The 25,938-nt window shown below is 40.4% G+C and overlaps 2 protein-coding genes across 5 annotated transcripts in view; one reads left to right on the top strand and one right to left on the bottom strand.

Annotated features, from left to right (window-relative positions):
* ankrd11 (ankyrin repeat domain 11) overlaps positions 1 to 19,307 on the top strand; it is a 168,381-nt gene extending 149,074 nt beyond the window's left edge. The window contains exons 5-13 of one of the 2 annotated variants that reach the window (XM_058780743.1): positions 1,471 to 1,644; positions 2,918 to 3,118; positions 3,269 to 3,411; positions 3,496 to 3,643; positions 5,773 to 12,818; positions 13,086 to 13,184; positions 13,548 to 13,691; positions 13,790 to 13,882; positions 15,209 to 19,307. In XM_058780743.1, the coding sequence (XP_058636726.1) occupies positions 1,471 to 1,644; positions 2,918 to 3,118; positions 3,269 to 3,411; positions 3,496 to 3,643; positions 5,773 to 12,818; positions 13,086 to 13,184; positions 13,548 to 13,691; positions 13,790 to 13,882; positions 15,209 to 15,394 (8,234 nt within the window). In that variant the 3' untranslated portion in view covers positions 15,395 to 19,307. Of the gene's footprint in view, positions 1 to 1,470; positions 1,645 to 2,917; positions 3,119 to 3,268; positions 3,412 to 3,495; positions 3,644 to 5,263; positions 5,438 to 5,521; positions 5,670 to 5,772; positions 12,819 to 13,085; positions 13,185 to 13,547; positions 13,692 to 13,789; positions 13,883 to 15,208 lie in introns of those variants that run through there. The other variant, XM_058780742.1, reaches the window with a different exon arrangement.
* Positions 1,629 to 25,851, bottom strand: LOC131543432 (protein LSM14 homolog A-like). 3 transcript variants are annotated; one of them, XM_058780745.1, is made up of 4 exons: positions 24,996 to 25,851; positions 24,443 to 24,594; positions 21,619 to 21,746; positions 1,629 to 1,745 (listed from the first exon to the last, which is right to left on the bottom strand). In XM_058780745.1, the coding sequence occupies exons 1-4, from the start codon at positions 25,009 to 25,011 to the stop codon at positions 1,736 to 1,738; spliced, it is 306 nt and encodes a 101-aa protein (XP_058636728.1). In that variant the 5' UTR covers positions 25,012 to 25,851; the 3' UTR covers positions 1,629 to 1,735. The 3 variants fall into 3 exon arrangements, 2 of the variants coding, with proteins under 2 accessions (XP_058636728.1, XP_058636729.1); XR_009271911.1 differs by lacking the exons at positions 1,629 to 1,745; positions 21,619 to 21,746 and adding exons at positions 21,913 to 22,606; positions 24,812 to 24,888; XM_058780746.1 differs by lacking the exons at positions 1,629 to 1,745; positions 21,619 to 21,746 and adding an exon at positions 21,913 to 22,606.
* Positions 25,852 to 25,938: the final 87 nt, after the last annotated feature.

The raw sequence follows: 25,938 nt of genomic DNA, 5'->3' as shown, positions 1-25,938 counted from the left end.
CAGGCTGTGCGCGCGTCAATCTGAATGAAGGCGGGTGAAGTTACGAGGTCTCGCTGAGAGCTCGATGATCCAATGGCGTTACAGTTTTACTGACAAGTTATTTTAATGCTTATCATTGGTTTACTATTTTTAAAACTCTCTGATTTAAAATAATAAAACGAATTATAAGCGACTCATGTTTGTATAATTTTTCACAGCACCTGACTGGGCTAGAGTATGGCAACTGCCATACTCTGCCATACGCAAACGCCGCCCCTGCTCCCACACCTCGGATGACTTGGGTCGCACGGATTTCTCTGCCTCCGCCATGTATCTTTCCTCTACCTCCGCTCGTTTTTTTTTTTTTTTTTACTTTTTATTTATTTATGAGGCGCCAAACTCTGCTACCATCCGTGCGCGAGAGAGACCGAGTGTGTTCACTCCGCTCCGCTCAACTAAAGTTTTTTTTTTTTAATAATCAAACGTCTCCGGCGTCGCGCGACACAACGAATCGATTATGAAATTCGTTGCCAACGCTTTTAGTAATCGATTTTTATCGATTTAATCGATTCGTTGTTGCAGCCCTAGACTAAATGGCAAGTGTGTGTGTGCTGAGTGGTTGGGGTACATTGCACGTAAGTGTTTACAGGTGTTAGCAAATATTCATCAGTCCAAAACCATAAAGAATAATTCCTGGAAAGATCTGTCTGGCTTCCTCTCCCTATAAATTATGCTTGTGGCCTTGAGCAAATCACTACGTTGGGAACAACAAGCTGGCTTGTAGATCTTCCATAGATTAGACAAGAGCAGAAATCTAGATGACAGGATTGTTGTACCTCGTTGGGTTTTTATTGGTGTTAATGGCACTGGAATGCCTGCGTGACATTTGGGCATGTTTGTACAGTTTGAGGCTTGGGGGTCATACAGTGGAAACTGGCAAACACAAAGATGGCTCTCCCACTGTAAGTCGATAGCACGGGTGAGACGGCTGTAAAGAACTGGACAGCCGCATTGTAAGGCAGATATGTTGACACTGACATACTGAGAATAATTGATGGGCGTTTCTGTAAAGAGCAGCTGCTTTTGTCCAAACGCAGCGGTGACCTTGCCTCAGCCACATTGAAATGTGAACACCGGCCATTTTGTAATCAGTGACAGGCTGCTAAGTCATAGCCTTAAAGAAACACACACATACACACATGCTAGAATGGCATCGAAGGACCCCTCCCTCCCCCCATGAGGCTTTTGGGTAATCTCACACCATGGCTGCTGCCACCAGCAGGCTTTCACATGGGCCAATCGGCTGGGAGTTTACCCAAGGTTTCATTTGACCTTCAGGCTGCTAAGGATGGCATACATGGGAATGCATATTAACTTGTGCTAGCTTACTTAGATGGACTATGAAGGTCACTAAACTGAGTGTTTGAGGATATTCTGTCTATTCATGAGGCTGGTTTGTGGGTTAATATGCCCCTGTTTTCTCCTCAACAGAAAAACAAGGTCCAGAGCGGAAGCGCATTAAAAAAGAGCCCACTAACACCAGGAAGTCAGGCCTGCCATTTGGGATGGGCATGCCAGGGATCCGGGCCGGGTACCCCCTCTCAGAGCGGCAGCAGGTGGCTCTTCTCATGCAGATGACAGCGGAGGAGTCCGTAAACAGTCCAGGTGCGTGTTTGTCATGGGCGCCACGTCTCGGGGGTCGCAAGCGGGAGGAGGCCCAATGGCTTCAGTAGCTTCCACTGTCCCTGCTGCACTTTCACGCTATTCTTCATTTAAACACACACCACAGCACTTAATTAGAATTCAATTAAACAAGATAACCCTCATCAATTTCCATTACTTCAGTGAAATGAACCTCTGCAATCTTAATCCACTGTTGTTCATCAGCCCTCCAGGACTGTTGATAGAGCAACAAAGGACTTGGTTGTACTGTTTCAATATGAATTGTTCAGATTCAGATTTGATTGAATTGGCTCGGGTGGTTTTGCATTCTAATGTTGGAGCTTGAGAAAAATAATACCTTGGATTTTGTTGCATTTATTTCAAACATCTGTTGTCAGCTAGACTAATGGTATTCCATAAAGTTTAAGTATGCATGTCTATTAGATTACTCAAATTTAGCTCTTCCTCTTCATATAGTTCACCGTATTTATTTTTCCAAAACAAAAGACTACAGGAAACACCCCTAACCCCACCCCTGCAGAGCACTTTTGCATGCCAGCTATTGTTGTGAATACTCTTAAGGTTGTTCTGAATGTAAGTGTCTGAAAATAGAAATGTAGTTTAGCTATATGTAGGTCTGTCTTCTCTGGGGTCACTAATAAATTACCTTGTTTACAAACTGAATAGTTTGTCGATTCAATGTGCTTTAATTTAAATTTTGTTATTCACGATATCATACAAAGCCAAGATATGAAATTCTGCTGAAATTGTGTGCTTTAGTCAAAAGATGTAAGAAGGTGACTTTTGCCATGTTTGTTGTACAAGACTGCCACCTTGAGGTCAGAGCAAACAAAACCCAGTCAGTTGCTCATACTTCGTAACTAAGTCAGTGGTACTCAACCTTTTTGACTCCAATGCCCTCCATTGTTGAAGCCCCTACTCCGTGTATGTTAATGTTTCCTCTTATACTTCAGTTAATGATTACAAAGCTAGGACCTCAAGAACTGGGTGTTTTTTGTTGTTGTTTATTAACAATACCCTTTTTCAACGAATTGACTTGAATTTTTCTAGTTCATGATTACTGGATAAGGATTTTTAAAAATATTTTTACTTTCAATAAGCATAATTATTTTTATTATATAAAATACCGAGAAATTATCATCCCATCTTGTGACCCCCTTGGAAGTTTGCTGAGACCCCCACAGAGTGCCCCAGCCCACATGATTGAGAACCACTTCTATAAGTAATTGTTGTTAATACTAATATGTTTGTTCAGACACAACACCAAAGCACCAATCGCAGTCAAGTCTGGGTCAGAAGGGAACACCAAACTCTGCCTCAAAAACCAAAGATAAAGTTAACAAGCGGAATGAGAGGGGTGAGACGCGGCTGCACCGGGCAGCCATACGTGGGGAGGCACGCCGGATAAAGGAGCTCATCAACGAGGGGGCTGATGTGAATGTAAAAGACTTTGCAGGTAAAGGCAGCCATCGGAATTCCCCTGACCTCCACCTTAGTATTGTAACATGCTGTTGATATTGATAGGATATTAACATCTCAATCTGGTTAAAATGGTCATGAAATTCTTTCCAGCAGACACTTAATAATGGCATGCCTTTTATTTTAGGCTGGACCGCACTGCATGAGGCATGTAACAGAGGGTATTACGATGTGGCCAAGCAGCTGCTGGCAGCCGGGGCTGAGGTTAACACCAAGGGCCTGGATGACGACACGCCTCTACATGATGCATCTAACAATGGTCATCTTAAAGTAAGTACCTCAGAACAGACGTTCCGAGTTTAGATTTATTTTAAGATTGGCATCTTGATGGACAACCATATTCTGGTATTATAGGTTGTGAAGCTGCTGTTACGATATGGAGGGGATCCTTGTCAAAGCAACAGAAGAGGAGAGACTCCGTTAAAAGTTGCAAATTCCCAAACAATGCTTAACCTGTTGCTGGGAAAAGGCACTTACACCTCCAGTGAGGAGAGTTCCTCAGGTGTGTTATCATGCAGTGCTTGTTTGAATAATTCCAGAAAGTGTCAGGAAACAGGAAATGTGTACCTTACGTTGATATTAAGAGTTCTTGTTTGTATCGGCAGATTCTTCTGAAGAGGAAGATGCCCCATCGTTGCCCCATCCAGCTCTGTTGATGGCAATAATACAGACTCAGAGTTTGAGAAGGGCTTAAAGTTAAAGGGAAGGGCATGGACCCACCCAAATCCATCACCACTCCTGTCAAGGATGAGTACGAGTTTGACGAGGATGATGAGGAGGAGCGTGTCCCACCTGTGGACGACAAGCATCTGCTCAAGAAAGAGTTCCGTAAGGATCCCGTCAGCAAGACAAACAACTTTATCTCCATCCCCAAGATGGAGGTTAAAACTTATTCAAAAGCAACTCGCTAACACCAAAGAAGGCTGTGCGCAGGATCCTGTCAGACAGCAACAGCTCGGACGAGACGACAGGACGTTGTGTTTCACACCCACGACCACACCAAGGCAAACTGCACCTCAGACCAATGTCAAGAGCCGGGACTCGACGTCGCTGAGCTCCAAGCAGCAAAAAGACAAAAGTAAAGTCAAGAAGAAGAGGAAGAAGGAGACAAAGAATAACGTTAGTAAGGAGGTGCGCTTTGGTAAAGTGAACGACAAGTTTTGCACCTCAGATTCTGAGATTGGGGACCTGGAGAGTGAAGATGATAAAGGATCCATGCAGAGTGCAAATTGTGTAAAGGACTCCTCTACATTGAGCCTCAAAGACCCCTCTGTTTTTAGTTCTCTGTCCGTCTCGAATTCATCCTCCACGCATGGGAGTCTGAGCTCTCAGAAACACACACAGTCTCTGGCAGAGCAGCACCCAAAGCAGTGGAGGACAGATGGCTGGAAGACTGTGTCCTCTCCAACGTGGTCTGATGTCAGCTCCCTCTCGGACTCAGTCAGAACACGGCTTTCCAGCGAGTCAGACTACTCTTCTGCCGACTCCAGCATTGAGTCTGTGAAACAGGTGAAAAAGAAAGTGCAAGATAACAGAAAGAAAAACAACACGCATGCAAATGCGGTAGACAAAAAGAACTCTGAGTTCTACAAGAACTCGAACACGGATGGGGCCATTTCTAAAACAGACAAAGATGGAAAAGTGTTAAAGAAACACAAAGTGAAACACAAACACAAAAGTAAGGAAAAGATAAGGCTCCAAGTGTTGTGTTGAGTCAAGACATGAATGAAAAGTTTGTCAAGAGCTTTTCTTTTGACTTTGACGATACGCGGCAGAAGTCGCTCATTGTTGAGACAGAGTCACCTTCTGAAAATAGGGTCAAACTTTCCAAACATGAGAAAGATCATTTTAAGAAGGAGGACAGACTGTCTAAGGGTAAAACAGAAGACAAGGACTGGCCAGGTAAAGAAACTCAAAGGGTGATCAAGGAAGAGAGGTCAAAGAAGACAAAGGAGTCCAACAAGGAAAAGGTGAGCAAAGAGGAGAGGGACAAACCTTTGAAGGTAAAGGCAGCCATCGGAATTCCCCTGACCTCCACCTTAGTATTGTAACATGCTGTTGATATTGATAGGATATTAACATCTCAATCTGGTTAAAATGGTCATGAAATTCTTTCCAGCAGACACTTAATAATGGCATGCCTTTTATTTTAGGCTGGACCGCACTGCATGAGGCATGTAACAGAGGGTATTACGATGTGGCCAAGCAGCTGCTGGCAGCCGGGGCTGAGGTTAACACCAAGGGCCTGGATGACGACACGCCTCTACATGATGCATCTAACAATGGTCATCTTAAAGTAAGTACCTCAGAACAGACGTTCCGAGTTTAGATTTATTTTAAGATTGGCATCTTGATGGACAACCATATTCTGGTATTATAGGTTGTGAAGCTGCTGTTACGATATGGAGGGGATCCTTGTCAAAGCAACAGAAGAGGAGAGACTCCGTTAAAAGTTGCAAATTCCCAAACAATGCTTAACCTGTTGCTGGGAAAAGGCACTTACACCTCCAGTGAGGAGAGTTCCTCAGGTGTGTTATCATGCAGTGCTTGTTTGAATAATTCCAGAAAGTGTCAGGAAACAGGAAATGTGTACCTTACGTTGATATTAAGAGTTCTTGTTTGTATCGGCAGATTCTTCTGAAGAGGAAGATGCCCCATCGTTTGCCCCATCCAGCTCTGTTGATGGCAATAATACAGACTCAGAGTTTGAGAAGGGCTTAAAGTTAAAAGGGAAGGGCATGGACCCACCCAAATCCATCACCACTCCTGTCAAGGATGAGTACGAGTTTGACGAGGATGATGAGGAGGAGCGTGTCCCACCTGTGGACGACAAGCATCTGCTCAAGAAAGAGTTCCGTAAGGATCCCGTCAGCAAGACAAACAACTTTATCTCCATCCCCAAGATGGAGGTTAAAACTTATTCCAAAAGCAACTCGCTAACACCAAAGAAGGCTGTGCGCAGGATCCTGTCAGACAGCAACAGCTCGGACGAGGACGACAGGACGTTGTGTTTCACACCCACGACCACACCAAGGCAAACTGCACCTCAGACCAATGTCAAGAGCCGGGACTCGACGTCGCTGAGCTCCAAGCAGCAAAAAGACAAAAGTAAAGTCAAGAAGAAGAGGAAGAAGGAGACAAAGAATAACGTTAGTAAGGAGGTGCGCTTTGGTAAAGTGAACGACAAGTTTTGCACCTCAGATTCTGAGATTGGGGACCTGGAGAGTGAAGATGATAAAGGATCCATGCAGAGTGCAAATTGTGTAAAGGACTCCTCTACATTGAGCCTCAAAGACCCCTCTGTTTTTAGTTCTCTGTCCGTCTCGAATTCATCCTCCACGCATGGGAGTCTGAGCTCTCAGAAACACACACAGTCTCTGGCAGAGCAGCACCCAAAGCAGTGGAGGACAGATGGCTGGAAGACTGTGTCCTCTCCAACGTGGTCTGATGTCAGCTCCCTCTCGGACTCAGTCAGAACACGGCTTTCCAGCGAGTCAGACTACTCTTCTGCCGACTCCAGCATTGAGTCTGTGAAACAGGTGAAAAAGAAAGTGCAAGATAACAGAAAGAAAAACAACACGCATGCAAATGCGGTAGACAAAAAGAACTCTGAGTTCTACAAGAACTCGAACACGGATGGGGCCATTTCTAAAACAGACAAAGATGGAAAAGTGTTAAAGAAACACAAAGTGAAACACAAACACAAAAGTAAGGAAAAAGATAAGGCTCCAAGTGTTGTGTTGAGTCAAGACATGAATGAAAAGTTTGTCAAGAGCTTTTCTTTTGACTTTGACGATACGCGGCAGAAGTCGCTCATTGTTGAGACAGAGTCACCTTCTGAAAATAGGGTCAAACTTTCCAAACATGAGAAAGATCATTTTAAGAAGGAGGACAGACTGTCTAAGGGTAAAACAGAAGACAAGGACTGGCCAGGTAAAGAAACTCAAAGGGTGATCAAGGAAGAGAGGTCAAAGAAGACAAAGGAGTCCAACAAGGAAAAGGTGAGCAAAGAGGAGAGGGACAAACCTTTGAAGGCTGAGAAGGAGAGAAGCATAAAAGACAAGGCAAAAGAGGAGAAGCAGAAAGCCCATAAAGATGATAAAAAGAAAAAGTCTAAGGATAAGTCCTTCAAAATTGACAAAAAGAATGAGCAAAAAGACGACAAACATTTTAAATCCGAGAAAAGCATAAAAGAAGAAAAGGAAAAGTCTAAGAGGGATAAAAACATCAAAGATGACCCTGATTATGAAGACTTTGACTTAAAAAATCACCTACTAGAGGACACCAAAATGAGTGCGTCAGATGACCCCCATGATCGGTGGCAGTCAGACATGTCTTCTGACAGTTCGCTTTATGAAGATGATAGCTGGGACGCTCCTGTAAAAGAATACAAAGCAAATAATGCGGTCAAGTTAATTGTAGAAACAGTGAAGGAGGAAAGCAGGGATAGAAAAAAGGAAAATAAGGTCAAAGATAAAAAGCCAGATCATGGAGAAAAACGTCCTGAAAAGGAAACTGCGTCAAAGAAGAAAGACAAGGAATCCTCTGAAAAGAATGCTGAGAAGAAAAAAGACTGGACCGACAAACAAAAGTTTAATTCTGGTCAGTCACTGGAAAAGGAGAAGAAACGAAAAGAATCCGCAGAGGGTGTCAAAGATAAGAAAGAGAAGGATTCTGTGGATGGCAGCAGAGACAGAAAAGATTCCTATGAGTTTACTAAAGAAAGGAAAGACTCCAAAACAAAACAAGAATCTTTAAGAGATGACTATGGGAGTGAGGCCTTCTTTAAAGACAAACCAGAGAATGAAACCACTTGTAAGTCTGACCCCAGGGAGAGGAACCACTCTGGAAAGGAAAGGGAGAAGAAAATGGATGGTGTGGAAAAGAAAGAGAAGTCCAAAGGAGAAAAACACAAGGACAAGCCTAAGGACAGAAATTTGGACCAGGAAAAAGAGAAACCTGAGAAAAACTCAATTGATAGGTCAATGAAAGAGAAAGATCCAGAAAGGGCCTCCAAAGACAAGCGAGATGGGCTTAAAGAAAAGCATAAAGATTCTCATAGCAAAGAAAAAGAAAGGAAGATGTCATCTGAACAGAATAAAGATAAGAAAGAAAAGACATCCCAGGACAAACATGCTGATAGAGACAAAGATTTCTTGGAGTTTAAGAAAGAAGAGAGAAAACCTGAAAAGGTGAGAGAGAAGACATGGTATACAATTGCAGATATTTTTACAGACGAGAGTGAGGACGAAGATGACAATTATAATGGGGGTGTTGCAAAATTTAGCGACTCTCTTGGACTGTCAGATTCGCACAGGAAAGATTCCACACCTGACAGAGATGAAATGGATAATTTCCAAACAGATAAACATAAGAAATACTCTGAGGGCAAAACACATTCCACGGAAAAACAAAAAGACAAGGAACATAAAGATAAGAAAAAAGAGAAGGCAGCATTTGATGCTGGAAAAGAGAGAAAAGCCTCCATGGAAAAACACAAAGATAAAAAGGACAAAGATTCAACTGACACAAAACACAAGGAACGAAAGGACAGAGCATCTGTGGATTCAAATCAAGACAAGAAAAGCAAGCAGAAACTTCTCGACAAGAGAGATGTCAGTGAAGAAAAGGGGAAAAATAAATACAAAGACAAAACCGAGCACTTAAAAGAACGAAAATTTTCAAAGGGGAGTGGTGAAAATGAGAAATCCTTGTTGGAGAAACTTGAGGAGGAGGCGATGAATGATTATAAAGATGATTCCAATGATAGAAATAGTGAAATTTCATCAGACAGTTTCACAGACAGAGGTCACGAGCCTGTTCTAAGCAGTTTCTATGATTCCTCCAACATCAGCATAACCGACATATCCGAGGAGAGAAGAGAGTCCATCTCCATCTCTAATGCACAGGACAAGTTCCGAGAGAAAGAGAGGCATAGACATTCGTCGTCCTCATCATCCAAAAAGAGTCATGACAAAGAAAAGGAAAAAGTCAAGAAAGAAAAGGGGGAGAAAAAAGATAAGTCAGAGGAGATCAGAGAATCCTATGGCCGCAGAGAAAGCTTGCCCTTTGACAAAGAGCCCATGCCTTTGGAGGCTGACCCTTACACTTTTCCATATGGTTCCAAAGCCGATGGTGAGGATGACTTGGAAAAAACTTTGGAGTTTGAGAAGGAGATGTCCAAAAAGGACAAGACAAACAGTGTCATGAACAGTGAGAAAATAAAAGACAAAAAGAAGAAAGAGAAACACAAGGAAAAAGTGAAAGAAGAAAAGCATAAATATTCGGATGGTTTTGGCTCCTTCAGACACTCAAAAGAGGAACAGAAATCTGGACTGAAGGAAAACACTCAAGTCACAAGTCTTAAAGAGAAATCTAAAGAAGACAGTTCTAAATTTGATGGGAAAAATAAGGACAGAAATAAAGAAATCATGGATAAAGACAGAACAGATGTCAAGGCAAAGGTCAAAGATGAGAACGACAAATTCAGCCAGTCAAAAGAGACCGCTCGAAAGGACAACCGCCCTCGTGAAAAGCTGTTGGTTGATGGTGATCTTAGACTAACAAGTTTTGGCAAAATGCTTAGTTTAAAAGATCAGGAGATTGAAGAGCGCCATAAGAAACACAAGGAGAGAATGAAACAGATAGAAAAATTGAGGCATCGATCAGGCGACCCAAAACTCAAAGATAAAACTAAGTCAAATGAAGAACTGAAGAAGAACCGCAGTGAACTCTCCAAAAAATCTGCTTCAGTGGAAACTGCTTTGAAAGAGAAAAAGATAAAAGATATTGGCCTTCCAACTCAAATGATGTCGCCTGATAGAAAACCACAACCTATGGACAGCCAGAACTCAAAAGACTGGCTCGCTGGCAACCAAATGAAGGAAAGTCTTCCTGCATCTCCACGACCCGACCAGAACAGACCAACAGGTGTCCCCACCCCAACATCTGTGATTTCGTGTCCAAGCTATGAGGAAGTCATGCAAACTCCACGTACTCCATCCTGCAGCGCGGAGGACTATCCTGACATTATGTTCGAGGGTCTTGAGTGTCAGAATTCCTCAGCCACAACCATCTCCATGAATGCCTGCTCTCCTTCATTCTTCGATAGATATTCCAACTCGTCAAGTAACTTCCAGGAGGGAACATGCATAACACCAGCAAAGAACATGCAGTTACCCCTTGTGAGTCGGCCTGTCACCTCTGATGTCGGAAGATCACTTGAGATTGACTTCAAAGTAGAGGCAGACAAGTTAAGACAGCAACATTTACAAGAAACCACAGCATTTGAGTCTTCAGCCTCACATCTTACTGAGGACAAGATGGCAGCTGACAGACTTAATTGCATTTCCTCTTCATTCTGTTTATCGCCTATCGACATTATGTCTCCCAGACCTGACCCATTGCAACATGATAGCGTACCAGATGATGTACCATCTACTGTAAATTCCATCAACGATGGCAGTGAACACCCAGGGAGTGTCTTTAACAACTATCTCATGAAGCCCTCAACTCCAGTCCATAGACCCGACCCCCAGGAGCCTTGTCTGGATATAGCTGCTCCCCCAACTCCAGCCCCTGCTGCCCTACCTCCCATGGATATTGATGATCTTTCAGAGCCACACCAGAGTGGACCCGGTCTAACACCAGCCCACCCTGTTAGTGGGAGTGACTACTTGCCTCCTGTTGTTGAAGAGCAAGAAGATGAGGAGGAGGAAGATGATGATTTTGTTGAGGATGCCAGAGAAGGTCACCACACTGCAGACGAGACCATCCAGTCTAGAAACGATCCCACTTATACACTGGGGATTGAGGAATCTGACAAAAAGGCTTGGCTTGAATGTCCAGACAGAAGAGATCCTGATGTACTTCCCATAACACCAACCCATCTGCAAGACAACTACATGGACAACTCGTGTGATCAGTCCTTAGGCTGGAATTCAGAAGTGCTCTTGAAATCACCTCATGAGAGTTACAGAGAGGTCGAGGCAGCTGTCTCAAAGATTAGCAGTCCCTATTCACACTCCGATTGTGAAATTCAGCATATCTCGAGTGTAATGCCTGTGACGCCACCTCACTCTACTTATTCTACAGCATACTGTCCATCACAGATGTCTGACTCTCATTATGATGTCCACAAAGACACAGTTGAAGACATTCAATCACCAGAAAGACCTGTAACAGAGGAATTATTGGAGACCGAATCGTCTCGACTAGAAACTTTCTTCACTGATTGCAAACCAAATCCTGAGGAAGCTCAGATGGACCTAGAGCCCCCATGTATGATGAAAGACAATAGACAAGATTCTCCCACCTATGCTGCAGAGAACAGCATGCCTGTAGCCCCACCAGTCAGCCAAGAACCTGTTGTTTCATGGGCAGATCCATTCTCTGGTGCAGCTGATGAAATGGATGACATGGGTCCCTTCTCTATACCAGACCTTCCTTTTCAAGAGAAGGAGATGCAGGACCCTGATATGACAGCCCCAGAGACTGCAGAGAGTAAGCAGACAAGAACTCCAGTCATTGAGACAAGCGAAAATGACATAATGGATGTTGACCTGCCAGGTTTGTCCAAAGCTCCTTGTTCTCCTGCAGTTGTGCCTCTGACTGAATCTGGTCAGGATTTGATTCCCCCAATAAGCGACAATGGCTATAGACCACAGTGCGAGTTGGAGCCAGAGCCAGAGCCAGAGCCGGAGCCAGAGCCTCAGAACATCCCAGAGGTTCCTCCCATGAAAGAAGCTATTCCAGAGGAGAGGGGAGCATTTGAAGAAGGGAATGAAAACAACAGTGACTTGTTCTCTACTGAAAGTGAAAAGGACCATGAATACAGGCAAAAAGAAACAACCCCAGATACCATGAAGCCATCTGTTATGGTACAATATTTGGATCTACCAGTCACCACAAAACTTTCATTAGGACACAATCCTGTGGTAGTTTTGGGTCCCTCATGTAGCCCTCATCCTTCTGTTCAGGTCCCAACTGTCTCAGTGCCTAGCAGCACCCAAGTATCAGAGGCACTTGAATCAACCGCCAAGTTGTCAGTGACCATACCAGTATCTGAGGTACCCAAGAAAATTGAGGAAATACCTCAGAGAATGACCCGGAAAAAGGCTCAGATGCTGGCCAATCAGAACAAACAGAGTGCCGCGCTAAGCTCATCAAGCATCACCCCTTCGGTATCCACCTCATCAGTCACCACAAGTGTGACCACTTCTTGTGTCACTGTAGAAAAGGAGAAAGAGCCCATCAGCTCAACCACAGCTCAGACGTCTACTCCTGCACCTGCACTAATCACCAAAACAAAAGGTAGGCCTGTTGAGGATGACGACAACCAGTCCCAGCATCCCCGCAAGAGGAAGTTTCCAAAATCAGGCCAGCAACAGGTGCAGGTTCAGCTTGTGAACACAGCAATGAAGCAGACTCGGGAGATGATCCAGCAGACACTGGCAGTCATTGTGAATGCCATCAAATTGGATGAAATAGAGCCATACCACAGTGACCGTTCCAACCCCTACTTTGAGTACCTTCAGATCCGCAAGAAAATTGAGGAAAAGCGGAAGATTTTGTGTTACATAACACCTCAAGCTCCCCAGTGTTACGCAGAGTATGTGACGTACACAGGATCCTATCTACTTGATGGCAAGCCTTTGAGCAAGCTTCATATTCCTGTGGTAAGATTTTTATGTGCGCTTGTACTCTATGCATAAAGACTCCTAACCAAGAGTAATTTTCTGTCAATGCTGAAAGCAAAAATGATGTGCAACACTGCAGCCACAATCAGAAAGTATTTGATGTTAATGTATTACATGGAGCAAAATTTTGGACCATTTTTGGTTAGAGACAGTATATTATCTCTATAAATGTGTTTCCATTTTTGAGCTATAGAGATGTCTTGCTAAACATTAGACAAGTTATGACAACTTTATCTACTTTCTTAGATTGCTCCACCCCCATCTTTGTCGGAGCCTCTGAAGGAGCTGTTCAGACAACAAGAGGCAGTGAGAGGAAAACTAAGACTGCAGCACAGCATCGAGAGGGTAAACTCTTACTCTTTGGCTTCAGTCTTTTCCTCTGTCTGTTTTCTCCCCTCTACGCATCACTGAGCTCATTTCAGAAGTCACCCCGTTAGGATGCAATGATCACACGGCACAAATCCTTTGATGAATCATCAAAAGCTTTATGTAGTAGAATAGCAACTTATCTGCAATATACATTTCAACTAAGTAAGCATATTGCAGTACGTTCAGGCTCCCCATTTCATTTTCTTCTGATCATCTTTCTGTGACTTGCAGACCTTGATCATTTCAACACTGTTTACCAGCTTTGTCCCTTGGTTATTAGATGAATGCTCATAAGGTATGGGATGTCCAGTCTGACTCTGATTTAATGTCCCCTTACAGGAGAAGCTGATTGTATCTTGTGAGCAGGAAGTGCTTCGTGTTCATTGCAGAGCAGCAAGAACGATCGCAAATCAGGCCGTTCCTTTCAGTGCTTGCACAATGCTGCTGGACTCAGAAGTCTACAACATGCCATCAGAAAGCCAGGTGAGTACTTATTTTAGCGATTATTGTTAACACACCAAAGATGTTAAAAGCCTTTCAGCATAGATTTTCTTACATCTGTTACAAATTGTGTTCTTCAGGGGGATGAAAACAAGTCTGTGAGAGATCGCTTCAATGCTCGGCAATTTATCTCCTGGATTCAAGATGTGGATGATAAGTACGACCGCATGAAGGTGCGGAGTTTCCTTATGCATCAGTCATATATAGACCCACATGTGTTAAATGTACCTGAGACAAGTTCCATGTTTTAAACGGACCTACGCTCTTATTGATAGAACTCTTGAATTTAGCATTATAAAATGTGAAAGTATTTAACAAGAAAGGCACAATGATATATGGAATTTTCTGAATGGTGGTTCTGTGGAAATCTGCAGAGCTTCCATGTCAATAATACGTTATATTTTTAGTAGGGCTGTCAGTTTACCACATGAACGTAATTAGTTATGAAAAAATAATGCAATTAAAATATTTTAATTCAGTTAACACACTGGCCCGACCCCGCCCCCAGACCTGTAAGTCCATACAGTTGACTGTTGACTAATATGATGCAGGGCAATAACTCCATAAATGCAGTTATCCTGCTAAAATTATAGATATGGGGCAAAAAATGCCCCTGTATGAGTTTTTGTCTCATATTTATATCATATGATAAGCGCTACCATATGAGCAGCGAGAGCAATATCACATGAGTGCCGTTTATTCCCGAATATCACAACAAATTGTTACAAGTTTAAATGTGATTTTATACAACGGTTCAGTAAATAAGTAGTTAATTTCTTGCTCACTTTTGCAGAGAAAATATTACTTTTAAAGCCGACGCAGAACTGTTATGCGTCTGTGAGCAACACATCAGTGTTTAGTTTCTGAATGAATCTGCATTTTGAACGAATCCAATGATTCAATGAATAGCCTAATAATAAACTGAGCCTTTACTTCATTCCTGAATGAATCAGCAGTTTGAACAAATGAATGAATGACGTATAAAGACATTTATCGCCACCTGCTGGCAGTTTGAGTTTCTTATTTAAAACAGAATTTCATTTAAAAAATAAGAAAAGAAAAAAAGACTGAAAAAGACTGTTGGTAACTAAACTGTTTCGGACTTTCATTGTATGAACAAAAAATACTGAGATGTTGCTCAAATTATCCTCTTATGTTCCATAGTTTATATTAGGCCATTGTAGCCTAAACATTTATGTATAATAAATTATATGTTGAATCAAATAAAATATATTTTTCTAAAGCTACTATTTGTAATGTCTACTTGATACTTTCCCATTTAACACAATAATGGCTTTAAATCTTCTGTGGGTGATTTCACTGCCAAATTTAATTTGCGATGAATTAGATAAATTAATTGACACATAATGTAATTAGATTTAAAAAATGAATCGACTGACAGCCCTAATTTTTATTTTAGGTAAAAAAAAAAAAAAATTTTAAGCCTTAAATGTGTAAATATTTTCCAAAGTCTAATTCTAATCTTCATCTTCTGTCAGACGTGTTTGCTAATGCGGCAGCAGCATGAGGCCGCCGCTCTGAATGCAGTGCAGAGAATGGAGTGGCAACTCAAGGTACAGGAGCTGGACCCTGCTGGACACAAGTCTCTGTGTGTGAACGAGGTCCCCTCCTTCTATGTGCCAATGGTCGACGTCAACGATGACTTTGTACTGTTGCCTGCGTGACACCGACACACATTCAGACTCTTGAGAGTTCGGTCTAATATTAATCATCTATCAAAGAGACATCAAACAAAGTTCGGTAAGGGCTAGCCGGTTTGAGGAGATTTCTTTGAGGAGAGAAAATATATATTATATAGAAAAAGGTAAATGACAAAACTCATTCTTTTCTGCCCGAGGAGGAACCGTCTTTTTACGGGAGAAAAACACAACTTGCACTTTTATCCTCAAGTTTTTATGGTTTTGTTTGGGATTTAAAAAGCAAAACTGCTTTGAACCTTGTCCCTCCTGTCTTGGGTTATTTGGGTGAACATATGGGACAGAATTTTTCTCTGTCCCATCCCATACTAAGTTACAACAAACAAGGAGCATGAGACAGGTTCGTCCACCTATGTGCTCCAGAACAAGGGGACAGACGGCACAGTGGTGGACACAGAACTCCGAACACGGTCAACACCTCGATGTGCAGGCACAAAAAAGACACGCAAGAGTGCGACAGGAGTGCTATCTAAACCTCTACCTGTTTAAACCAGAGTCTATAATGCCTACAGCAGTGGAGAGATTGGCTTTCCTGCTGTACAGCACCCCATGCGGCCCCACATTCAGGGCAGGAAGCTGCGTGCAGGGGGTGGCAGCTCAGTAACAGAGCCGGGAGGAGAGACTGCGTTCAATTTTAGGGCATGAGACCTAGAGTGCCCTCTCATGGTGACAACAGTGCATTTGGTCCCAGATGCTGGATCAAAAGCATGGAGGATGGATGGTCCCTAAGCCAGGTCTGACATGCCTGGTTTCAAACAACTGCATAAGGAAAAAAGACTAATGAAAGAGCAAATGTTGCTGTCACAAATCACGAGACAAGGACTTACAAGATTATAGTTTTTCTTTTTTTTTAATGTTTGTTTTTGGTTTATGTCTTTCTTTACTCGGGCATTTCATTGTTCCCTTTCTGAGGAAGTGACTTGAAACACTACAGAGCCAACATTAGTTTAATGGAAAAAAAATACAAAACTGAAAAAAAAAAAGAAGTATTCCGTAAATGATGTACAGTTTTTATAATCATTAACCAATGTATTCTCGCTGCCTTCTAGATAATTTATTTTGCCACACATTACTGCACAGTTGTAAATAACTTATGTACTGTAACATCACTCAGTTAAGTGTAAAAAATAAATGAATAAAAGTTATCATTGTATGTACAGTTCACTTTCGGGCAGCACTTCCCCCCACCCCACCCCACCAAACAAACACATCACCCCCGCCAAAAGGTGTACACATCGTCAGTATTTTCAAGACTTCCATGCAGCGGTCCTTAAGGTTTCTGTCCAAGGCTAGTCAAAGTAAATCTAGATCGTCATCACCACCGTCATTAGGAAACACCATTTCTCCTGATTACTCTGTCAGGGCCAGGACCATAGTTTTCAGATGTAGCAGAGTGATTATGGATTTATTTAAAGAATAGTAGAGGTATATTATTCATCGTTTTATTACACAAGTATATATCTTTAAAAAGTATAAACCAAGAAAATGCCTTTATACAGTTAACGTCTCTGATTTCTTCTAAAGCTGCACAAGTCATAGGTAGGATAGGACGTGATTTGGAGCCTACTTCATTTGGGTCTGTCTAAATATAAACCCACGCCATGAACGGTGTAGTACATATTTGAATTTATTACCCATTGTACAACTAGAATCATGGAAGTTTTTGTTTTGTGTGTCATGCCCTCTGATCATGTTACACTTGTTTTTAAGACACGAAACTGCACGTTTCTTTTAACCCCCCTCACATACCCTCTCTTCAGCACTATACGACCGTTCTGAAAGATCTTAGCAAATAGGAGTTTAGAAATCAGCATAAAATATCACCCCGTTATCTGTAGGTTCCATTCCTGCTTTTCTGTTATTTTTAAAATGTTCGGGTTTTACAAAGGCAAGGTTATAAATATTATCTTCAAATAAAAGGAAATTAATTATTGCATCAGATAAACGTTTTGCATTTGTTCACTCAGTCGCTAAGCAATTTTTAATTTATGTTAGAAGTAATGTCTCGGCACCCTCCGTTATTAGCAACGTACTGATATGGACTTTTACAGATCATTATGGCAGAACAAAACATACACACCTCCGTTGCTGGACTTACTGTTTGTATACATGGGCTCTCTGACTGTTTTTCCATATTTAACATCCTTGTGAATCTCCCCTCACAGTATTTTTTATTTTTTTTAATGCACCAATGTCAGTTATTCTCTGAATTTGTTTTATCCTTTACTATCTGAATACATTTTACAGCACATTTAGATGCTTAAATTCATCAGTGTAAACAGAGGGGACTAGCATTTTTTTTTTTTTTATTGAGGGTTTATTTCTAATTATTAGATATTGTTTTTTGGGGGGGGGAGTGAAAATTGAAATGTGTTTTGATATTTTACCCTTTCTCGTTACATGCCTGTACTTCAGTGTGAGGTTGTGTGATGTTTGCTTAACCATCCAGACTAGTGTTTTGTTTTTTGGGGTTCATTTTTTTTTCTTTTCTTTTTTTCATGTGAGGTTGTGAGTCTGTAAAAATCCCACATGACGCAGTTCTGTATGTGTGCATTGAGTCTGGGTGCAACAGGTGTCACTAGTTCCACAGGTTGTTTTGGACGACTCATGTCCTGGTATTTTGTGAGTTCTGTGCAGTGCAAAACAAAATGTCTACAAAGAGATTCTTCCGAGTGCATAATATGAATAGTTTTCTGTTCAGATTATGTTCACTTTTAGTGCTTTCTTTTGTGTTGTGTGGTTTCTCTAACAAAATTTCAGATAAGCGCTTTTGGTGTTATTAGGTGCATTTCCCCCCCCCACGGAACCAAAATAGTGACTTGTTCATCAAATGGTTTATGTATCATCACTAAGCCCCTGTATACTTACTGTTTACAAGATGATATGTGAATTTTCACTGTCCTCTGACCTGTTGAAAGCTTTTTGGGTTCCCACAAATGATTCAATTTAAAAAGGCTTGAAATTGTGATGTGATGGAAGGTATAACCCGATTTTGATTTGGGCTTTACTATTCAGCACTCACAAGCCATAAAACGATTTAACTTTTATTTAAAAGTTTATTTACTCTGAATATACTGTATTGGGACTTTCTGACCATGAGATTGGACAACAGAAATCTTGCATATGCTTGCCTGTTGACTCACTGACCTCTGTCTGCAACACATTACCTCTACTAATTATACAGATTATTCCATTTAGAGATAGGATAGATTGTGTTGAGCCACAATTTCAAGCCTTGTTTTAACGATTTTTTCCTCAGTATCCACAAATCCAACCGATGATTCTTGAAATGGAACTGAACTCCTCTTACTCATGTTGAACTCTTCATAACTAGTGAGAAATAACCTATTTATTATCTTTCTGACACCTGTGGTATGTTTGAGTTGAAGGTCTCCGCTGTGTAAATTTTCCTCTTGTAATGCGTAAACGAGACGTTGTACATAACTGTAAATAATATTCCAGGACGTTTTGCACCCTCCTCTTTGTACTAGTCTAAACTTGCGTAGAATGTGAGGTTCTAACAGCAACGAGACGTGTCGCGCTCGCTGCCGGTGATGTAACAATGTATCTTTTTTTATTTGTACAATGTAGTTCAATTGTGTACATATTGTTGGAGCAGCTATGGGAGGGAGGGGTTTGTTGATGCTATCGTCAGTGCTGTCAAAGATCCAGTACTTTCACCTTTAGCTGTGTTGATATCCTGCAATTCAAAAAGCGAGAAACTAAAAATACAAAAATTAAAAAATTTAAAATTAAAAAAAAAAACTTAACGGAGAGGAAAAATTCAAAATGGTTATTTTCTACACTTGCATGTACAGAGAGCGCGAGAACTGCTGTTGTTCCTCAGAGATTATGTTCGTAAATAAATTTTTGAAATGACTTGGCTTCTGTGGTTTGTTTTGGTGAGCTGCAATATGACACATCTGCCACAAGAGGGAACCAATGTGATATAGACTTTTTAGTTCTGTCCAGTCACTCTTGTAGGATGAAAATGCAAATGGTAACAAATGTCATATTTTACATAGCACTCCACAGAGACCACAGATATGTTGTCAAGACTAGTGTTCATTTAACACCATACTAGAACAGGTTATCATACTACAAGAGGTATGTTGCCACATTTTGAACTATTAACAATGAAATACCAAAAAAAAATGAATGAACAATATCTAATGTATTAATAAATGCGATTGAGTAAATACTGAATTATTTAGTTACTGGTGTCCCCTCCAGCAACACACAGTACTAGAAATTGCACTGAGCAAGCATGCAAAATAGTCTTAATAGCTTTGAACAGACATTGACTCTCATCTGCGGTACACTGACGTGTAACTAGGAGAAGTGAGTGTTGTGCCCTAATCAATAGAAATAAATGCTCATAGAATCAGACTTTCAGATTTTCTTATTTTAAAAAAAGGTGATGATAATGAAACAGTAATACTTACAGTAAGGTATCATTTGTTAACGGTGAATGTATTAACTAACTTGAACTAACAATGTGCAATACATTTGTAACAGTATTTATTATTTTTGTTAATGTTAGTTATGGAATATTAACCTTATTTTAAATTGCTGCCTATAAAAATATAGGTGCTGCCTAGTCACACTATAAATTAGACCCAAACCTGGTATTCCTGCACAAAACTAATATAGTTTTTTAGAACACTTCTCTAGCATACAGTAACGTTACTGTTTAATCTTCAAAATAAATTTGAATTGTTCAATTTCCAGTAGATGGCAGCAATGTTCTACTAAACTATAGCCCTTTCTAAGGTTATCACCATGAATTAAACTGATCTTTAAATTTACATAAAGTACATTTTACATAAAATGCTGCTATTTTTAATAAGCCCAGTTATATACAAACATTACTAAATTAGCCAATTCAAATTAAAAATACCATAAATACCCAATAGCGTAAAAATATTAAAATGTGTTATCATGTGACACGAAAAATCTCGGATGTCTGGACCTCCAGACATTATTACCCTTTTTTAAACTTTTAGACTACGCTTTCTAGATTACATCACGCGCACAACAGATAAGTCTGTGATTGGCTTCAATGATCATCGCTTCACGCTCTTCACCGAGCGCTGCTTCGATCATTGAACCAATCACAGATGTATCTGATGAGCGCGTGAACACAATGACCAATCAGCGCTGTTTAAGAATCCGCTCAACAGCGCTCAAATCTTAGCGGGAAATGGACGTTTTTAAAATTTCAGTACCGAATGGTTTCGCGGTCGGTACTTTTGACAACACTACCGTCCAGCATAAAGCACAGTTTTAAGTAACAGTCTCACGTGCGCACAGCAGCAGAGTAACTTAGTTTCGTGTTGAGTGAAACTAGGGCGGAAAAGCTGGGAGGTTTAAAAGAGTTCTAAGGGAATTATACAAATGAATATATGAATTTACCTCTGAAGGTTCTGACTGTCTTCAGAAACGATTCGATTGCATTTTGTTTTCATCTTCTCTCCATGTAATACCTAAAGGAACTGTTCTTAATCGCAATACTGCTTTGTCCACGGAGTTTACGGTAAAACAGCTGTAATTCAGCTTCTATAAGCGCCACCTGCTGTCAGAGAGTGGATTTACAGACTTATATTTACATTCAGCCTGTGTGCAGTTTCTGTCTGGACAAAAACGGACTGAATTTGTATGCCCTGCTGTAAATTTTGACCGGTTGATGAAAAACAAGCTTATGTGGATTCTACACATTTAAAAAAATTTAGATAAGTTATGTAGAATTATTTACGGAGCAGATAAAATACATATAATCATGTATTAATCAATTATCATTTTGACTTAACCCTTTTCTTTATTTAAAGGCTGAAATGTGAGGTTTACCTTTTAATGAACTTATTTTGAACATTTACATTAGATATTTGAACATGCTATTAAATTGTTGTCAGTCAAATTGTCATTTAAAATCCGAACATCATTGGTAACGTTATGGTTTTAGTGATTATGCAAACAAAAATCATTTTATTTGTTGATTTTTAAACACAAAACCTGAAGGGATTTGTGTGTCTGTACTTTTGAACATCTCCAGCACATTTGAACAATACCGTGATAATACTGATAACCGTGATCATTTTGGTCACTATAATCGTGATAAGAAAGTTTAATACCGTTACATCCCTATTTTCATTAGAAGTACTCTTTTTAAAAGTTTGGTAACCTGTTTGTACCTTTCAGTTTGAGTTTGCTCTGGAACTCTGTCAATCTCATCTTTGTTGAACTGAGCGTTGGCGCTCTCAAAGTCTTTCTCAAACTTCATGGGTCCTTCCCTAACCGCAATGACCTCCGGCGCAACCAGCTGAGCAGAACAAACACACGATTATAACTCTAGATACAAATACACTGTCATAAATAGATAAAATATACCTTTTTATAAACATTACAAAAAAAAAAAAAAAGAATAAAATTAATAAGCATGCTGACATTCAGTTGCTAATAAAATAAATGTAAAAAGTCTATTCTCACAGACTTTAGTTAGGTTTAGTTGATGGTGTGCAGAAAAAAAGCCATTGTCTATTGAGAAGTAATCAAGCTAAATTAAAATAAAGGTAGGCTATAACTTGTAGTCACCCAAGAATCATAAAAACACACAGGCTTTTTCTCACAGAGGAGATATGAGCAAATTCAGCATACTGAGTGAATCTCATGAAAGCATACTCAGGTCACCATTCCACCAAAATAAAAAAACAATATGTGCACATTTTCAAGACAATTAGGTGCTCCCGTTACAGTTTTAATTAATAACATCAGCAGATCAGTAAAGTACAAGTACAACTATTTCAATTACAATGAGACCTTTCAAATAAAACTTTCTTTAGTGAAAATAATGTCACACATGAAGCCTACTGGTCCAAAAAAACCAGTTTCTTAAATGCATTTGTTCTTTTGAATCGTAGGGTGAAACACTCATCAGGTTGCATGAGATTCACCATTCAGATGTTCCTCTATAAGAAAGGAGTTTGCTAAAAGCCAAGGTGTGGATGCGTGAGAAATACAGCTGGACAAAGCTCTTATAAGAATCATGCAGTTTTAGCATCCAACAGCACAACATGACTGCGGTGAAAGGCTTTTCAGCAGACGTGTTATACAGAGAAGTGTCCCCGTTTCCTCCTCTGGACTGACTGGACTCTGGTACGCTTGGTTTCGGGACATCCGTGCCTGGGAGAGTATAACTCTTTAAGACACATTAAGCTGTACCAAATCCTTGTAGCAGAACCTGTTTTAACACTATTATTGTTCATACGGTGTCATGTTTCTCTATTCTTAATATTGGTCCTTTTCTGAGAATAAAAGGTCCTTGGTCCAAATAAAATATCTGTAATTCCTTAAAGACTACTGAAGTCAGGTGAAGTCAGACATGGGAATACCCAAACTGACTTCCCATTGTGTTCATCATCACACATCATGGTCACATGAAGAGACGGAGTTCAAATTCTGGGGGCAGTTCACAAGCCAACAAGAGCAAATCCTGTTAGGGGCTGTTCACACAGAGCCCATTTTTCTATGCCAATGTGCCATTTTTCCTTTGTTTTTCTACGTGAACAAATGCTAGGTGGATTTTTTTTTTTTTTAAAGCATACTTAAGTGCTGTCTCTCACATGTTTAGACGCCAAGACGCTTTCTGTGTGAACGGCCCGGCCCCTTAAAGGGATAGTTCACCCCAAAATGAAAATTCAGTAATTACTCGCCCTCATGTCGTTTCAAACCCGAAAGACCTTTGTTCATCTTCGGAACACATATTAAGATATTTTTGATGAAATCCGAGAGCTCTCTAACACTGCATAGACAGCAACGCAACTGCAATGATCCCAGGCGCAGAAACGTAGCAAAGTCATCAGTAAAACAGTCCATGTGACATCGGTGGCTCAACTTCAATTTTGTGAAGCTACGAAGGAAACAAAACTAATTTATTCAACAATTCTTCTCCCCGAGTTACCATCTTCCGCCATTTTTACCACGACGCATGTGTGTGCTTTCCCCAGAACGTAATCAGCGTTGTTTATGTTCAGCATGCGCGCGTTCGTGGTACTCTTTATGCAGGGTTAGAGAGCTCTCGCATTTCATAAATATCTTAATTTGTGTTCCGAAGATGAACGAAGGTCTTATGGGTTTGAAACGACATGAGGGCGAGTAATTAAAGACCGAATTTTCATTTAAAGGTGAACTATCCCTTTAAGCATCATTTGGAAAAGTGGAAGAGGAAGAGATCTATTCTCAATAATTTTTCTCAAATTATCTTTTTTTACGTTCCTAAACATTTAACACAATAATAGCTTTAAATTATCTGTTGGGGGTATTTTCACAGCCAAATTTAGTTTGCGATCAAGTAATCGCAGCACTCTGTAATTAATTAGATTAAAAATGTTAATCGACTGACAGCCCTAGTAATTATTGAAACAAATTAATGTATTCGGTTGAAATATTTTAATCTCTGGCCAAATCCAGAGAACAGGTTTAGAAGATATTACAGAAACCCCAATCTTGCCTGAATCAGTACATGATATAGTTAAAATATATATATATTTAGCATTAAGCATTTAGACTTAAACATCCATTTTCTTCACTCTTCCTGTGCTTGTTTTTGTTTAATCTTATGACTACGTGGTTCCATGAGATATTTTTCTTCATGATAACGATTGTGTACGATTATTCAATAAACACTGCTCATGTTTTACAAAAGTCTCCTGCTTCCCACTCTTTTATACTGCCTCCGTCTGCTTCTTTGTCTAACAGAAGACAGTTAATAACAGTTTTGGATACCAGACAAAACTATATATCCAGACTTCTGTAAGGATCTGGTAAAACAGAGTGGATCCAAATTCTTGGCTTTCCTGATGTGTTGAAAGGATCTAACAACAGGCAGCTCACCAGACTTTGGCCTACATGTGCTTAAAATACACTACTTGCAGTTATAATAAGTTAAACTTATTATAAACCTTTGTGTTTTTGTTTGTACAGGGCACGCATTAGCCCTGAGTGTGTCCTTGTCTATACCTGAACAATGGCGGGGTCCTGAGGCAGAGAGCATGTCGGTTTGGGAGGTTCACACACCGTCAGGTCTTTGATGTCACTTCCTCTGAATATAATATACTCAAATATCTCATCCCTGGGTGCAACGGGGTGGTCCTTGGTGCCAAAGGAGCGCACTGAAAAAATAATTAAAAGAGCAAATCATGAGTTTTAAATGAGCTTACTTACAAGTAATTCGTCTTCCTCTGATATTTAAATTTAATAAAGGTAATTGACTCTAATCTTCTTAAAATCAGACAGCTTTTGCACAGTTAGTAATCCAGTTGTTAAGTCTGACCTCACCACTTCCAAACAACAAACTAATATATCTAATATATGCTAATATATCCTCACAGAGAATCTCAATGGGGAATCGGTTCAGCACTGCAGCTGGAATTGCTCCCCAGTTCAGCTCTGAACAGGATAAGGATCTGTCTTGGCATACAGTGTCTCGACGTTTAAGAGAATTTGGACTGAAAGCCTACTCTGCAGTGACCAAGCCTCTCATCAGCAGAAAGAATCAAAAGACTAGACTCACCTTTGCTGTGGAGCATGTTGTGTGGAGAGAGTTCACTTTAGTGATGAAAGCAAGTTCAATTTGGGAGACATTATTTAAGCTGGGGAAAGACTGAAGCCAAAGTGTGTAAAGAAGTCAGTGAAAGGTGGAGAAGGAAGTGTCATGGGTTGGGGGATGTTTTCTGCATCAGAACCTGGGTCTCCTATAAAGATACATTGCAGGATGAATGCAAATGTTTATCAGAATCTCCTTCGGCAACATGCAGTTCCTTCCCCGCAAGCATCTCCCAATGGTGACAGAGTTATGGCTAAGAAACCCACTACAGTCACTGTGGAAGAGACTGGAAGAAGAGTGGATCAAGATCACACCAGCACAGTGTGAAAGACTAGCGATGTCCTGCGGCTGCAGATGTGCAGAAGTCATTCAAAGCACTTCCTACTAATTTTTGACTGCTGTAACCTTTTTAATAATCTTTCTTCATTCTACAATCATTGCTGTTCTCTAATTTTGAGCACTGTGTTTTCCACAAAATAAAGACTTTTTGTTGAAGTGCCTTGGTTATTTTGTAAAACTCTGTTCTACTAGCATGGACTAAAAATCCTTCAAATTTTGAACAATGAAGATTACATTATTTATGAAAAATCAAGTATTCATAAAATTGATCTCCACTGTATATTAAACTTATGAAAACCCAGAATTACTATTAGAGGATAACCCCTTAATTCCTTTTACCTGGGGTTTGGAATGATTCAGGGTTAACTATGAATACCAAAGATTAATTAAAGTATAAGCAGTGTGAAAACCCAGGATTTCCTTTAACCAGGGTTTAGAATGACCCAGGGTTAACTATTAAGTGTAAAAAGTGTGAAACTGAAAATCCAGCGTCTGGATTTAACAAAACTCTCTAATTCGTTTTCCTTTTGAACCGATGCTTTTTTTGTTGATTTTGAGTGATAACTCAAAA

The sequence above is a fragment of the Onychostoma macrolepis genome, chromosome 07, assembly GCF_012432095.1.
Source record: "Onychostoma macrolepis isolate SWU-2019 chromosome 07, ASM1243209v1, whole genome shotgun sequence".
Lineage (NCBI taxonomy): Eukaryota > Metazoa > Chordata > Actinopteri > Cypriniformes > Cyprinidae > Onychostoma > Onychostoma macrolepis.
This window is presented reverse-complemented; position numbering and strand designations above follow the sequence as displayed.